This window comes from Cucumis melo, chromosome 11, assembly GCF_025177605.1.
Source record: "Cucumis melo cultivar AY chromosome 11, USDA_Cmelo_AY_1.0, whole genome shotgun sequence".
In the NCBI taxonomy this organism is placed as follows: domain Eukaryota; kingdom Viridiplantae; phylum Streptophyta; class Magnoliopsida; order Cucurbitales; family Cucurbitaceae; genus Cucumis; species Cucumis melo.
This window is the reverse complement of record NC_066867.1, coordinates 27294008-27306711: the sequence shown is the minus strand read 5'-3', so window position 1 is coordinate 27306711 and position 12704 is coordinate 27294008. Positions and strand designations below refer to the sequence as shown.

The 12704-nt window shown below is 35.1% G+C and overlaps 1 protein-coding gene across 8 annotated transcripts; it reads right to left on the bottom strand.

Moving 5' to 3' along the window:
• Positions 1-412: 412 nt before the first annotated feature.
• Positions 413-10739, bottom strand: LOC103501902 (uncharacterized). 8 transcript variants are annotated; one of them, XM_008465651.3, is made up of 14 exons: positions 10572-10739; positions 9533-9631; positions 8642-8769; positions 7484-7637; positions 7270-7379; positions 6883-6966; positions 6728-6776; positions 6522-6613; positions 4702-4837; positions 4179-4258; positions 2418-4096; positions 1837-1962; positions 1001-1750; positions 413-659 (listed from the first exon to the last, which is right to left on the bottom strand). In XM_008465651.3, exons 2-13 carry the CDS (start codon positions 9623-9625, stop codon positions 1185-1187), a joined length of 3297 nt encoding a protein of 1098 aa, XP_008463873.2. In that variant the 5' UTR covers positions 9626-9631; positions 10572-10739; the 3' UTR covers positions 413-659; positions 1001-1184. The 8 variants fall into 8 exon arrangements, with proteins under 8 accessions (XP_008463873.2, XP_008463877.2, XP_050935087.1 ...); XM_008465655.3 differs by having other exon boundaries at positions 1837-1947; XM_051079130.1 differs by having other exon boundaries at positions 1837-1947; positions 4702-4831.
• Positions 10740-12704: the final 1965 nt, after the last annotated feature.

The following is a 12704-nucleotide window of genomic DNA, read 5'->3' as shown; positions in this document are numbered from 1 at the left end:
GAAACCAGTAAATTCATCTGATGTCAAGCTTTCAACAGTCACTAGAACTGTACCGGCAATTTTGGTACTCTTGGCTTGAGTGTTCGAATTACTTGGGGGAGGGAGCTAGGAAGAGAATGGATTTGATCCATCCAATTAAATGGGCAATTCTTAATGAAGGCAAGAACCAATATGTGCTTTTTCCACAGATTACGCTGCCACGGGACGTGGCGAGAATTACTTAACTGCAATGAACCAGATCTCAACCTCCTTGTAATCAAAATAGTAATAAGTCGAAGGAAGAATGGGTTATTACCTCGTGAGGGCAGGAACTCCATCAAATCTCTGTTCTCAAACAGCTGGATCTTTGAACTATTTATCTATAATTCTAAGAGACTAAGTAAAACAGTTGTAAGAAAGAAAAAAATCAAAGTACGCATCAAATTGTTGATTCACATATAGCCTTTGTGAAGTCTCGGAACTCCAATCTCAACTTTTAAGGTTTTGAGAGCCAAAAAGGTAGATTCTTTTACTCTTCGCTGTTAGCAAGGAACAAAATATTCAACACCTGGAGGGAGGGTCACCCTACCAGATAGACAGACATTTACAACTTCCTGTCAAACAATCGTGTTGCCAATATACAACTTGCCGCGACACAATCACGTGAGCTTATATCACACCTACATAGACACAAATGGGGCAAGTAGAACAACAGAAGTCAGCAGGAAGCCAATCACAAGAAACAGAGGAAAGGTTGCAAGGTTAGCTTCAATCAATACATTATCAAGGCTATGAGGCATTGAAGGCATAAAGTAAACGGTAAAGAAAGAAAAACTGGTTCTAGAACCCAATTTCTTCAGACCCAAAAGAAAGAAAAAAGCAGCCCCCTACCATCGTAGGGCTCTCCCTTCATGTTTTTTTATCTTTTTTTTTTTTTTTTTGGGGGGGGGAGGGGGGGGGGGGGGGGGGGGGTTAAGAAAATTATGAAAGAAAAAAATGAAAATATACTTGCGGCTCTTACCTGGTGGTAACATGATCCGATTCCATCAGGGGCACAAATCTTCATCAGGCTGCCATCAAGGCCGGGTTATGAATCACTCACGACATCATGGCTACACGTCCATAGACCTCACAAGGTAAATCCTATTTCTTTGCTCCAACGCTGCCACCAATCTAGGCGCTCACATCATTTCATTCACTAAATATCACATTCCAAAGGTTCTGTTATATAGATCACTTGAGCTGGGCATGCGAAACTTCGAGTCTTCATACCCAGCATAATATTTGTTATATCCAAGCCTATCATTTCTCAATATATCTGCCACACCAATATTGTTTCCACCTTGAACCTCATTCCAACCATCCCAGTGGCCATGTGACATAAGCCCATTTCTAGAATGTTGGAGAGACATCTGTGCAAAATTAGATAGATTGTTAACCTGTGATTGGTCCACAAGCCTTGAAGAAATGCCATAGGAATCCCCAAGATGGGAGAACCCGTCACCGACATCAGTGTATCTCTGCTGGGGGTTCAGAGATCTTTGCATCAGTAACTGAAGACTTGCTTCATTATCAAAAGTACCTAATGAAGGAGAAAATGGAGTCCTAATGTCTAGACCAGTATTGTTAAGACCTATCTGACGCCTCCCTTTACCGACTGCCAAAATAGCAGGATCCATAAACTCAATATCGCCATTGCTAATATTATTTCCAGTTTGATTTGCCTGATATGAATTCCTCAACAAGGAAGAAGCTTCTAGCAGATGATTTCCTGAATAAAGAGGTAAGTGTTTAAAACAGGGAACAAAGGTACAAAATTTCTTAAGATAACTTTGCTAAGCAAAGAAAAACACGAACCAGAGAGGGAATCAGAAACATGATCTACTCTGTCATGAGAAGAGAAACCGGGAGGTGGCACCCGGCTTGGAACAGAAAAACCAGGTGGAGCCGAGATTTGAGCTCTCGAAACTGCTGTAAAAAAGTCTGTGAGAAGGTTTATATTCAAAACAACTGATTTCAAAAGGGAACTTCAGAGTAAACATCAAGAATAAATTCAGCAACACTACTTCAACTCCCACAGATAATGAATGAATTAAAAGAAACAAGTTAGACCCTAATTTACTGTAGAATCTGCTCGAAGAAAAACCATTGAAAACAGGAGAAATTGGATTCTGCTGTTCTGAATCCCAAGAAAAGGCACTAAAAGATTATTTCCACCAACACTACCCATCACGTGCAAGAAAAATTACATGAAGGAAAAGATATATAAAGGTGATAGGAAATTAAAACCATTTGAAAACAATCTAACAAATATACAATGATTAAATAAGAAAATCTCAAACTCAAAACAGATGCAAGAATAACTTATGACAACAATAATAACAAATAAACTAAAATATCGATTTTGTTATTTATAAAAATAAAGAAATACTACTCACCAGAGAGCTTATTTGAGGAATTAAGGGATTGATTGTTTGAATGACTTACTGATCCATCATAATTATTAGAATAGAAGCCACCACTATTATGAAACTTGTCCAAATGCACATTTCCATTTTCTGAAAAATCACGCCTTAAGGACTGATTTCTCTGCATTTGTCCAATGATATCAAGAGAAGGTTGTATCCTAAAATCTTGTCCTTTAGAATCTTCCTGCCTTGCAAAGGAAAACCTGGACTGATTGTTGCTTTGCACCTTCCTGGAACTTGGTGATTGTTTGTCAGTTTCACCCAAAAGCATAGCCAAATTCTGGGATGTTAATGTGTTGTCCCACATATTGAAGTCCATTGACAATATATTTGAGATTATGCTATTTTCACCATTATCTACAAAACCATTGCTATTGGCATTCAGTATGTCACTAGATGACCTGCCCACGTGCCTTCCTCTTCCTTCGTTGTGAAGTAAAAATGAATTTCCATGGGGCATATCAGTAGCAGCAGAAGAGCTAATCACATTCTCCATGTTGCTATTGATAGCAGTTGAAATGTTAGATGCGCGGAAATGTGAGCTGTCATTGAATTGCTTATCAACAAAAATTGAATCTGCATTTATATTAGAAGGTTCGTTGCCCACCATATGTCTTAAAGTATGCAAAGCCTGCCCAGAAGTATCGACTCCATTCTCAAGCTGACTGCTAAATACAGGTGGGATGCTAGGTGAGTTTAGAGATGAATTATCATTAAATTGTTTATCAACAAATGACAAATCAGTAGCCAAACTGGTTGCCACCCCATTGGCAGCATCTGGCCACAATGGATGAGAGGTAGAGCCATTCAGAGCATGAAATGTAGATCCCCAGCCAGGCAGCCGAGTTGAAGGGCTTGTGATCTCTGGATCTTTTAGCCTCTGACTATTAAAAGATATCACATCCTCTTCCAATTCAGTAGCATTTACTACCTCTCTCTGGAAGTCCGATCTCCAATCGTGTTCTTCTCCTGAAAAAGACATGCAATTAACCACGTCATCGCCTTTCCAAGCAGCATCTGTAGAAGCTAAAGGAGCAGCTACAGACTGCCCAGAAAATTGCTCTTGTAAGTTGTGATCACTGGAAGCTTTAATCAAATTGTGATCCTTGAGTAAAGTATTTGGCCTTAGATCAGATTGATCGTCTATATCATCTCTATCGATGCTAGCTGTCGACATATCAGAGCTCGTATTTTGTATTAGCCCATCACAAGTAGCTCCTGCTTCAGGACAAGAACTGCAAGAATCCTCGATGTGGAGAGTAGAAGCAGAAATGCTCGGTGATAAAGCCATTATTTTCTGACTGTCCTTTGTTGCTGGAGTACCAACCACTGAACAACTCAAAGATATCGAAGTGGGCATCTCCTCTGGTGAATCATGTCTGTCTGTTGAAAAAGATTGGCAATCCATACTAACAGGAGGTTTCAAAGATTTAAAGGATTCTTGATGACCTTTGGTATTATTAGAAATGTAACTCTCATTAAGTGCAAGTCTCTTTCCTGCTTCACTATGTACTGTAGAAGCAGAAGAAATACCTGCAACTGCAGGGGGAAATGATAATATGCTATTAGCAGCATCGGGCTTTTTGGGAGGCCCATTTGGACTCGGTAAACTTGTAACTGGAGCTTGAAAATTCGAGCCTCGAGTTCCCCTGCCATAAAATAAACAATAATAAATAAAAAATGTTCGATGACCCCCTTAAACAACGTGTGCAAACATAAACATCCATGTACCATGAGGCAGCTGCAGGGAGAGCAATTGTCTTATCTGAGCTTCCATTTGGCGGAGAACCTCTAACAGTAATACTAGGATTCTGCTTAACAAAATTAGTCAAGCGTATAAGCATAGAAACCTTCAACTCTAAAGGATAGAATAGAACTTCCAATAGATATCACCAGCAAATCACTTTTGATTGATAAGAGAAGTGTACGAAAAAAACATAATAGGCGTTAATTAAAAACATTAACTCTGAAGAATAATCAAGATCACTTATATTCCTTGCCACAATTATATGCCGTATAGATTATCACCAAAGAATGCTCCCTAGATTGAAGAGATCTAACAAGTTAGACTATTAGCCTCCCATGTGCTTAAGAGGTGGTATGATAGTTAACATAAAACAAAAAATTTCAAACATTTAGATGTTTTGGTTCACATAAACTGCTATCTAACTATCAAAACAAGTTATTTCTACATATCACACATGAAAGAAACACCACCCATTTCATTTAGCCATAGGAGTCCGGGAAGTCTTACACTTGGAGTGTTCTTAACAATGGGTTTTCCATTTGAAGAATTGATATTGCTGTAATCATCCATTGGTGGCGGTAACACACTCCCTGAACGCCGTTGCAGATTGTTGGAAGCACCGGTAATTTGTTGCACTCTACTCCTTTAATACAACTATGTAAGTTAATTAATCATCCAACCAAAAACACGAAGTCTCCATCCAGGAAGTAGCAAGAAAGTCATCAAACAAAACAATAAGCACTGGTAACAGTATCAACAAAAACATTCATAGTAATACTAACTTGTTTAATCGTGCAATGGTTTTTGTCCCCCTTTTTAAGTGTGTTTTATTAGAATCGAGTGCTCTTTAGATTTTGAATAAGGAAAGATTGATCATTTATCCAATTAGTGCGTCCATACACTGAAACTGAGGCGTATCATGTATCATTCCTCTCATTCGCAACTTGCAAAAAGCTGTGGGTTAAAATACTTTTAGGCTTTGATGCTTGTTGGACTTCCCCCAAGGATGCCATCTCCTTCACAGGTTCGAATGTTATTTTGTAGAAGACAACACAGAAGAACCGATTTCTTTTTTGAAAACAAAGTATCATCTAGTTGTTGGCTGACTTGGATTATGTGATTATTAGTACAAGAATGTAACGTCTCTAAATTATGGGCTTCCTTCCAAGGTCATGCATCTTGATTCCTTCTTCACAGTCTTTCATACTATAAAAATATTACAGTAATAGTAGCTGATAAATCTTGGAAAAGAAAGAAGATGACTGAGGAACTGATATGATAATGTTAGTTTATTTGGTCTTTTAAAACGTATTACTCCACTTAGTCATGCATACAAACATAAAACAAGTTAGTGAAGTTACCAAGTCATAGAACTACTGAAATGAAGTTATTCAACAGGTTAATTTCTCGTTGTTAGATAAATTACCATTGCAACCACACTCATCACTTGAGTCAGTTATGCATAATGAGACAGTCATGGGAAATAACTATAGGTGAGTATAAGGATTATCTACATTCATAGTCCAAACTAGATTGTGGTAGGGCAGAGGCAGATACAGGAAAATGCATTGCATCCATAGTCTGTATCTTTGGGCTTGATTGACGACTTCATTTGCTTCCAAAATCTAAGTAGAAATATTGTACTCTACAACTGAATTAGTGTACTCTACATGTAGAAAGAAGTACAAACGTATGAAACAAATTTAGAACAAACCATTGTTATGTCATTTTCCACACAACAATGTAGTCAAATATCATCTCTTTTCACAGCCTCCAGGATATCTCATAGGGTCCAGCTTTTTAATTGCAAGATATATAAATAATCTAAGAAGCAAGGGCACAAATACAAGACACGAATACGATACGACACGGACACGGCGACGCCATATTTTAAAAATCTAGGACACGACACGGCAAGGACACTTTTATTAAAATACTCATTTTTGAAATATATATATATATATATATATATATATATCATTTTTATAGTAAAAGAAAATTCATAGTTAATAAATTGTTGCATTTATATGCTTAAAAGACTCAATTTGATGTATTCCATGCTCAAAAGTTATATGTCTTTTTAGTCTACTTAACGAGTGTTCTATGCACGTCTAATACATTTGTTGCATTAGCAAGCGTCCAATAAGTGTCCACCAAGTGTTAGAGTGTTCTATGCTTCTTAGAATAATCAAGCAATAAATCTCAAATTCAAACTCAAAAACAAAAACAAAACAAAACAAAATCAAAACCAAACAAACTAACAAACTTTTGAGAAATCCAGCACCAAAAGCACAACAGCATTTCTAAATATAAAATGATTATCACACCTTGTGTATGCAGAAATGATTTCATCTTTTGTGAAACTATCTTCTTGAGAACCAACCTCGTGTAAATACAAACAATCAGGGTTGGTGCAAGGCTGAAACATTAGTTGATAACGTTATGATCCAAAGCAGATGTAAAAGTTATGAAATTTTCAATTAGTAAAACTACAAAAGTCAAAAACAAGGGAAACAGATTAAAAAAAGCATACCACATTCCTCAACCAAGCATGACAATATTTCGTTGTTCCAAAGCATGCCCTAATATTAACGCGCACAGAGAGAGCAACTTACAAAATTTTCACGAATCCATTACTTAGAATATTCAAAATTTACTCTAGAATTTACAACCCATATACGCACTAACCTTAATGGTTTTCCCTCCAAGACAAACTGATGTACATTTTGGATACATCGAACTGCTTCCTCCTCTTTTGAGTATGTAATATATCTAACCCAAAAAAAGTTACAACCAAATAAATTTCATTTCCATTTAAATAAAGATATAACACATAAATAAATATTTTTTAATGCATATGTGAAACGCCTATCTAAGTAGAGTACAGAATAAGAATTATGTCAGTGCCCCAATTCAAACTAAACTATCCAGCCTTCGGGTAGATATGAAGAAAATGTTCCAAAGAGGTAAATTACCACATAAGAAACTTAAATACCTTACGTAAATAATAAAACAGCTTGTTTTAAGGGGAAAAATTAGGTTTAGAGGCATTGCCATAGGAACATTTGGACTTACACACTACAAGTGTTATTTGGAAATTGTTGAATGACTCCAGTTGCTGTACGGGACATAGACACTTTTAGAACTTTCCCATATTGACCAAAATATTCTCTACGCTGAAGAAGCTGCAAAAGGGATGATAAGAGGGCATCCATTACTTCCATCAGAACCAAAAAAAAGAAATCTATTAAAGAAACAATAGTTCCGGGAACAAAGAAGCAGAATATACATCTTCATCTGCCAGATTAAGAGGCAGCCCAACAATATATACAAGATTCCGTTGAATCACGCGAACACTGCTAAGCTGCTTTCGTCCTTCAGATGATTTGGCTTTCGCTTTTTGTGACTTCACCTTCTTTTCCACGCTGATTTCAGCAACCAGTCTGCAAGGAATAATTATCAGTGACAAATCTATCTAACTATTGCAAATGGAAGAATTGTGACTGAGTTAGCAACGACAATGTAATGAAAAATATTTGTCTTTAGTCTAAACACATCCAACAACCACATCACTTATGGACTTGACATTCTCTTGTATATATGTGTGGGTGTGGGTGTGGGTGTGGGTACACACGTGGGTGTGTACATAAAGAGAGTGTGCATGTGCATAACATGTGTGCACGTGTGCGTGCATAACGAGCGTGTGCGTGCATAACATGTGTGCACGTGTGCGTGCATAACATGTGTGCACGTGTGCGTGCATAACATGTGTGCACGTGTGCGTGCATAACATGTGTGCACGTGTGCGTGCATAACATGTGTGTGTGCATAACGAGTGTGTGCGTGTGCGTATACATAATGAGTGTGTGTGCACATTTGTGCATACATAACGAGTGTGGGTATAAATATACATAATGAGTTCTCGGACAGCTTATGTACACCTCCACTAATCTCACAGAATAACCCACCTAACACGACAACTTTTAGGTGCCAAGGGAATGTGTAGGACATTTAATCCTAGGTAGGTGGCCACCATAGATTGAATTTATGAACTCTCAGCCCTTTATCAAGGTCATGCCCCTTATAAATCACTGGGTCAATCCAATGTTGTTGGGACTTAACATTCTAACACTCATCTTTGAAAGAGACAAAAAAAGGTTACAAACACAAAATATTAAGCAAAACATAAAACTAATCCCAAAAAATAATATGTCAGACCTGACCGGGACATAAAATCCATTGTGTTAATAACAAGAGAACAATTACAAGACTACCAAACACTTCTGAGACACTTTTACAATTCTAGATTTTACTGATAGAAATGGAGAACTTCATCGATAATCAGGGACTAAACGAGCTAAGAAATCTCCCAAAGCATAGGCCTTTGTAAGAAGCCTCAAGTTAATAAAAGAATATAGATAGAAAAATAAACTACAGAAAAACTGACCTCCCACAGCTTGATGCCATGCCTACAATTTTTTCCTTGTCATATATAGCACGACATGCAGGACATCGACCCTCAGTGTCATCCTTCGCAGCCATTTCCATAATATGATGCCAGCACCAAACACATATCTGCCAATGCCAGTCGTGTAGCAACAATTTCAGATTCAATTCTACTCTTAAATTGAAAGGATTGCAGTATATCCACAGTTAGCTACATAATTAACAAGTGAAAGCTTCCGTAAGATACAGGAAACTTGCAGAGAATTAATATATTCTTTTATTTCTTTGATTGGTTAGAGAAAGATGTTGTATTTATTAATATATTCTTGAACAATGAAAGATCTCACTCAATGTCTAATGTAGGAAACACAAGTTTTCAATTAACAAAAAGATTCAGAAAAGATGCCCACGCTTTCCCATAAGGTTGGTATGCTGATAGCAGTTCTACATAAATGTGAAAGCCCTTTTAAAACATCAAGAAACATTGACAAGAGTCAGATTAAAACTAAATCAACTCATAAAATCCAGAAGCCACAAAAAAAGTAGGAATATGGTCCCCAAACAAATAACTAAATCATCATTTTCCAAAATCTATCATAGTTTTCTTTCTTTTTCCTTTTCATTTTCATGAGAAAGCTACCAGTAACAGCAACCCATGAAGTTAAAGTTAAGGAAACAAAATTTCACACCTAACTTCAGACAAGAAAGAAAAAAAGAAGACAAAAAGGAAAATATAGGTGCTAGTCAAATACTAATAGCTCATAAACTAATTCACAATAATTGGCTTCATAATACTTTTAAGTCTTGATCAAATCCCAAATATGGCTATTTCCTTTAGAGCATATAAATATAAGAACAAATTATTGGTTTATATTAATGATATTTATTAGACCTCGTATCCACATTTGCAAGGCTTCAATTGCTGATCAGTTGGATCCATCTCTTCCGCGCAGAGTGGGCATGTTTTTTCTCCTCCGTCACTCATGGTTGTCTAAGAACGAAAAACAAAGCAAATATAATTATAACTATTCAGGCCATATAGAAACGAGGGAGAAAGCAGTCATCTAAATATTTCTGATTTCAAATTGATCACAATGCCAAAATACGTAACTTCCAACTATTTTCCAATCTAATAGTCGGTTATTAAAGTGAAAAGGTGCTCTTTATTCCTCATTTTGTTATTTGTAAGAGTAGGTTCAGTTTGCAATAATTACCATGTAACAGGAACAAGAAAATCATAACACAGACATCCAACTCCCCCTTCTCTTCAGTATCCCCTTCTCCTAAACCATCAGAACAAGTAACCAAAAAATAACAAGACGAAACCAATACCTGAGCTCGCTGGTTCATTAAATTAGACATGCAAGCATGTTCCTACAAAATACTCATGGCCGCACCGCATATCTAATGCCAATACTTTCATCAATAAACCCGATGAATAACTACAAACAGATAAAATAAACCCTCAAACCCATCCATTGACCGCACCAGAACAATACATGGATGAAACCTGATGGAAATCGACTATCCTGCAGCTAAAACGCCATTTTCAACGAAGAATACATTCAAACCATACACACCAGAATTCTAGATCGAAATACTATCAAAATAAGAAACTAAACAAAAAATATCCAGAACCCAGCAGGTAATCGCGAAGAGCACATAAAATAAACGAATCGAAGACCTAATAAAATTCATTAACATGCAACAAATCGAGAATCAAAGCGTGTATAGATATTGAAGAGAATCAAAGAAGAAAAATCGCGGAAAATCAGATGAAAAACGGAACAAAAAAGGTGTTGAAAATTTAGAGGATGAAACGATGAAGAAAATTAGGGATCTCGAAGATTGAAACAGAAAAGTAAGGATTAAACAGAAGAGAAAGATCAGATTGCAGAATTATGGCTTCAGATTAGAGATGGCGGTCATACAGTTGAGAGAAATCGACAATAGGCAAGGCAATGAATCTGTGAGGTTGAGATTGTCCGAAAAGCGCACGATAACGAAGACGCGAACAAAGAGAGAAGAACAATAAGAGGACCCTTTAAGGAGAGAGAAGCCTCTTGGGTTTGGATGGCTTTTTTGGCCGCTGTCTTCACTCTGCGTCGCTGTCAAATTAATATTATTTATTTTCTAATAATGCCCTCCAACCTTCTTCTAATTACAAAAATACCTCTCCTCCACCGGCACCGCCGCTTGGTTTAATTTCTCCGGTCATTCAGCAATTGTTTTGTCCTTTCTTTTCTTTTGGAAATTCTGTTTTTTCAAATTTGAATTAAAACTGAGCATGACTTAGAGGAGAAAATGTTTTCCAAAAAAATTACTTTCATTTTCTAAAAAATTGCTTTAAATTTTATTTAATAGAAAATCATTTTAAAAGTCTAACGTCCGAAAATATTTATAAATATAGCACAGTATCACCTTAAAATAGGCTAAACTTTGTTATCTTTACAGTACAATTTAAATATTTTGATTTATTTGATTGTATTTAAAAATAATCTTATTTTTAAATAGTTATTAAATGTTTAAACTTTGTCTAAAATGGCTTATTTTAAAATGTATTTCAAACATATTCATAAACTTTGTAAATTCTTTAAGGATTAGTTTTCAAATATGGAAGCGTTATTTTCAAATATAGTAACACGATAAATTTTTGCAATATTTTTAACAATTTTATGGTCTTTGTTTCTCAATTATATGGAAACATAAAGCGAGTCTATTTATATGGAAGCAAAGAGCGAGAAAGTAAAATTCTCCATGGAGCTGGCCTTTTAGGCCCAATCATATTGATTTTGGTCTTATTTAAGGATTTGGGTTTTAATTGGACTTTAACACTATAATAATATAATAATATTTGATTGAACCAAAATAATTAATTTTTAATTTTTAATTAGTTTCAAATTTAATATTTAAAAAAATCATTAATTTGAAAAATGATATCAAAATTTGTCTTTCAAAACAAGTTAAAACGCTCAAATATTTCTTAACCATGTACATTCAAGATCAAATTGGAACGATCCATGTTTGTTATAATCAATAAACATAAGTTATTCGTATAAATAAATAAATAAATAATTGGACCCTAAATCAATAAATTAGATTACAATTTTAGAGATGTGAATTACAAACCGTATTAAGAAACAAAAAAAATAATAATGTTGATATTAGTTTAGCTAAGCTCTTGTTTAATTTTTTATTGTTAATGAATGAATTAAATGATTATTTTATCCTCTAAATCTATGATGTAGGATTTTTCTTATTTTTCTCTATCTCCTCGTTCATTTCTCTCTTCCTTCCTATCTTCTTATTATTAAGAATAGTATTTCGTATTGACAGTATGATTTTTGTTTATCTATAGTATAACGAGAAGACAGATAACGATGGAACTACCCAGAAACATTAGGGTTTTGATATTTGGACAATTCTTATGTTAATAATTGAGTATGCGTAGATACATTGTTTTTGTTTAATACAAAAAGAAAAAAAATATGCACTAAGAATAAGAGACACGTTACGAAGACTTTGTTGATTTGATATTTTTTGCAATTCAATGAATTAGCATCAGTTAAAAAGATTCATTGTGAATCGCGATAAGATATGACATTCTTTGTATGTAGCCATTAATGTATTATTTTGAAGAGTTTAAAAATAGATTTGTATTATGATATTTTGGTGGATTTTTTTGCAGTAAAATTGATGAATAATTAAAGGAGACAAGTAATGTTGATAGAATTGTTTTTTATATATTAAGACTATTTTTGAAACTTATAAAAATTCACAAATGTATTTAGAATCTAAATATAATTTATTTTCTACAAAAATTACAAAGGTGATTGTGATTTTCCATGATTTAATCTTTAATTTTGTTAGCATGTTTTTAAGGATAGTCAAATATTCTAAGATGATGTTTATTAAAAAATCCTCTTATTTACAGTTTTATTCAAATATGATCCAACGATCAATGATGTTATAATTGAATTCATGCTTCAAGGTGAAGTAACAAGATAAAGATCCCTCCCTATAAAACAAACTCGAGAGCATGCGAATAAAATATGATTAGTACA

What these genes read in the sequence shown, in the direction of transcription:
- LOC103501902 (XM_051079125.1), bottom strand. Translation starts at nt 10,002, where the DNA reads ATGTCTAATTTAATGAACCAGCGAGCTCAG. An exon ending in ATCATTTCTGCATACACAAG is followed by an intron (nt 4,838 to 6,521) that starts GTGTGATAATCA and finishes GTTGTATTAAAG; the next exon opens with GAGTAGAGTGCAACAAATTA. An exon ending in TGTTTCTGATTCCCTCTCTG is followed by an intron (nt 1,751 to 1,836) that starts GTTCGTGTTTTT and finishes CTCTTTATTCAG; the next exon opens with GAAATCATCTGCTAGAAGCT.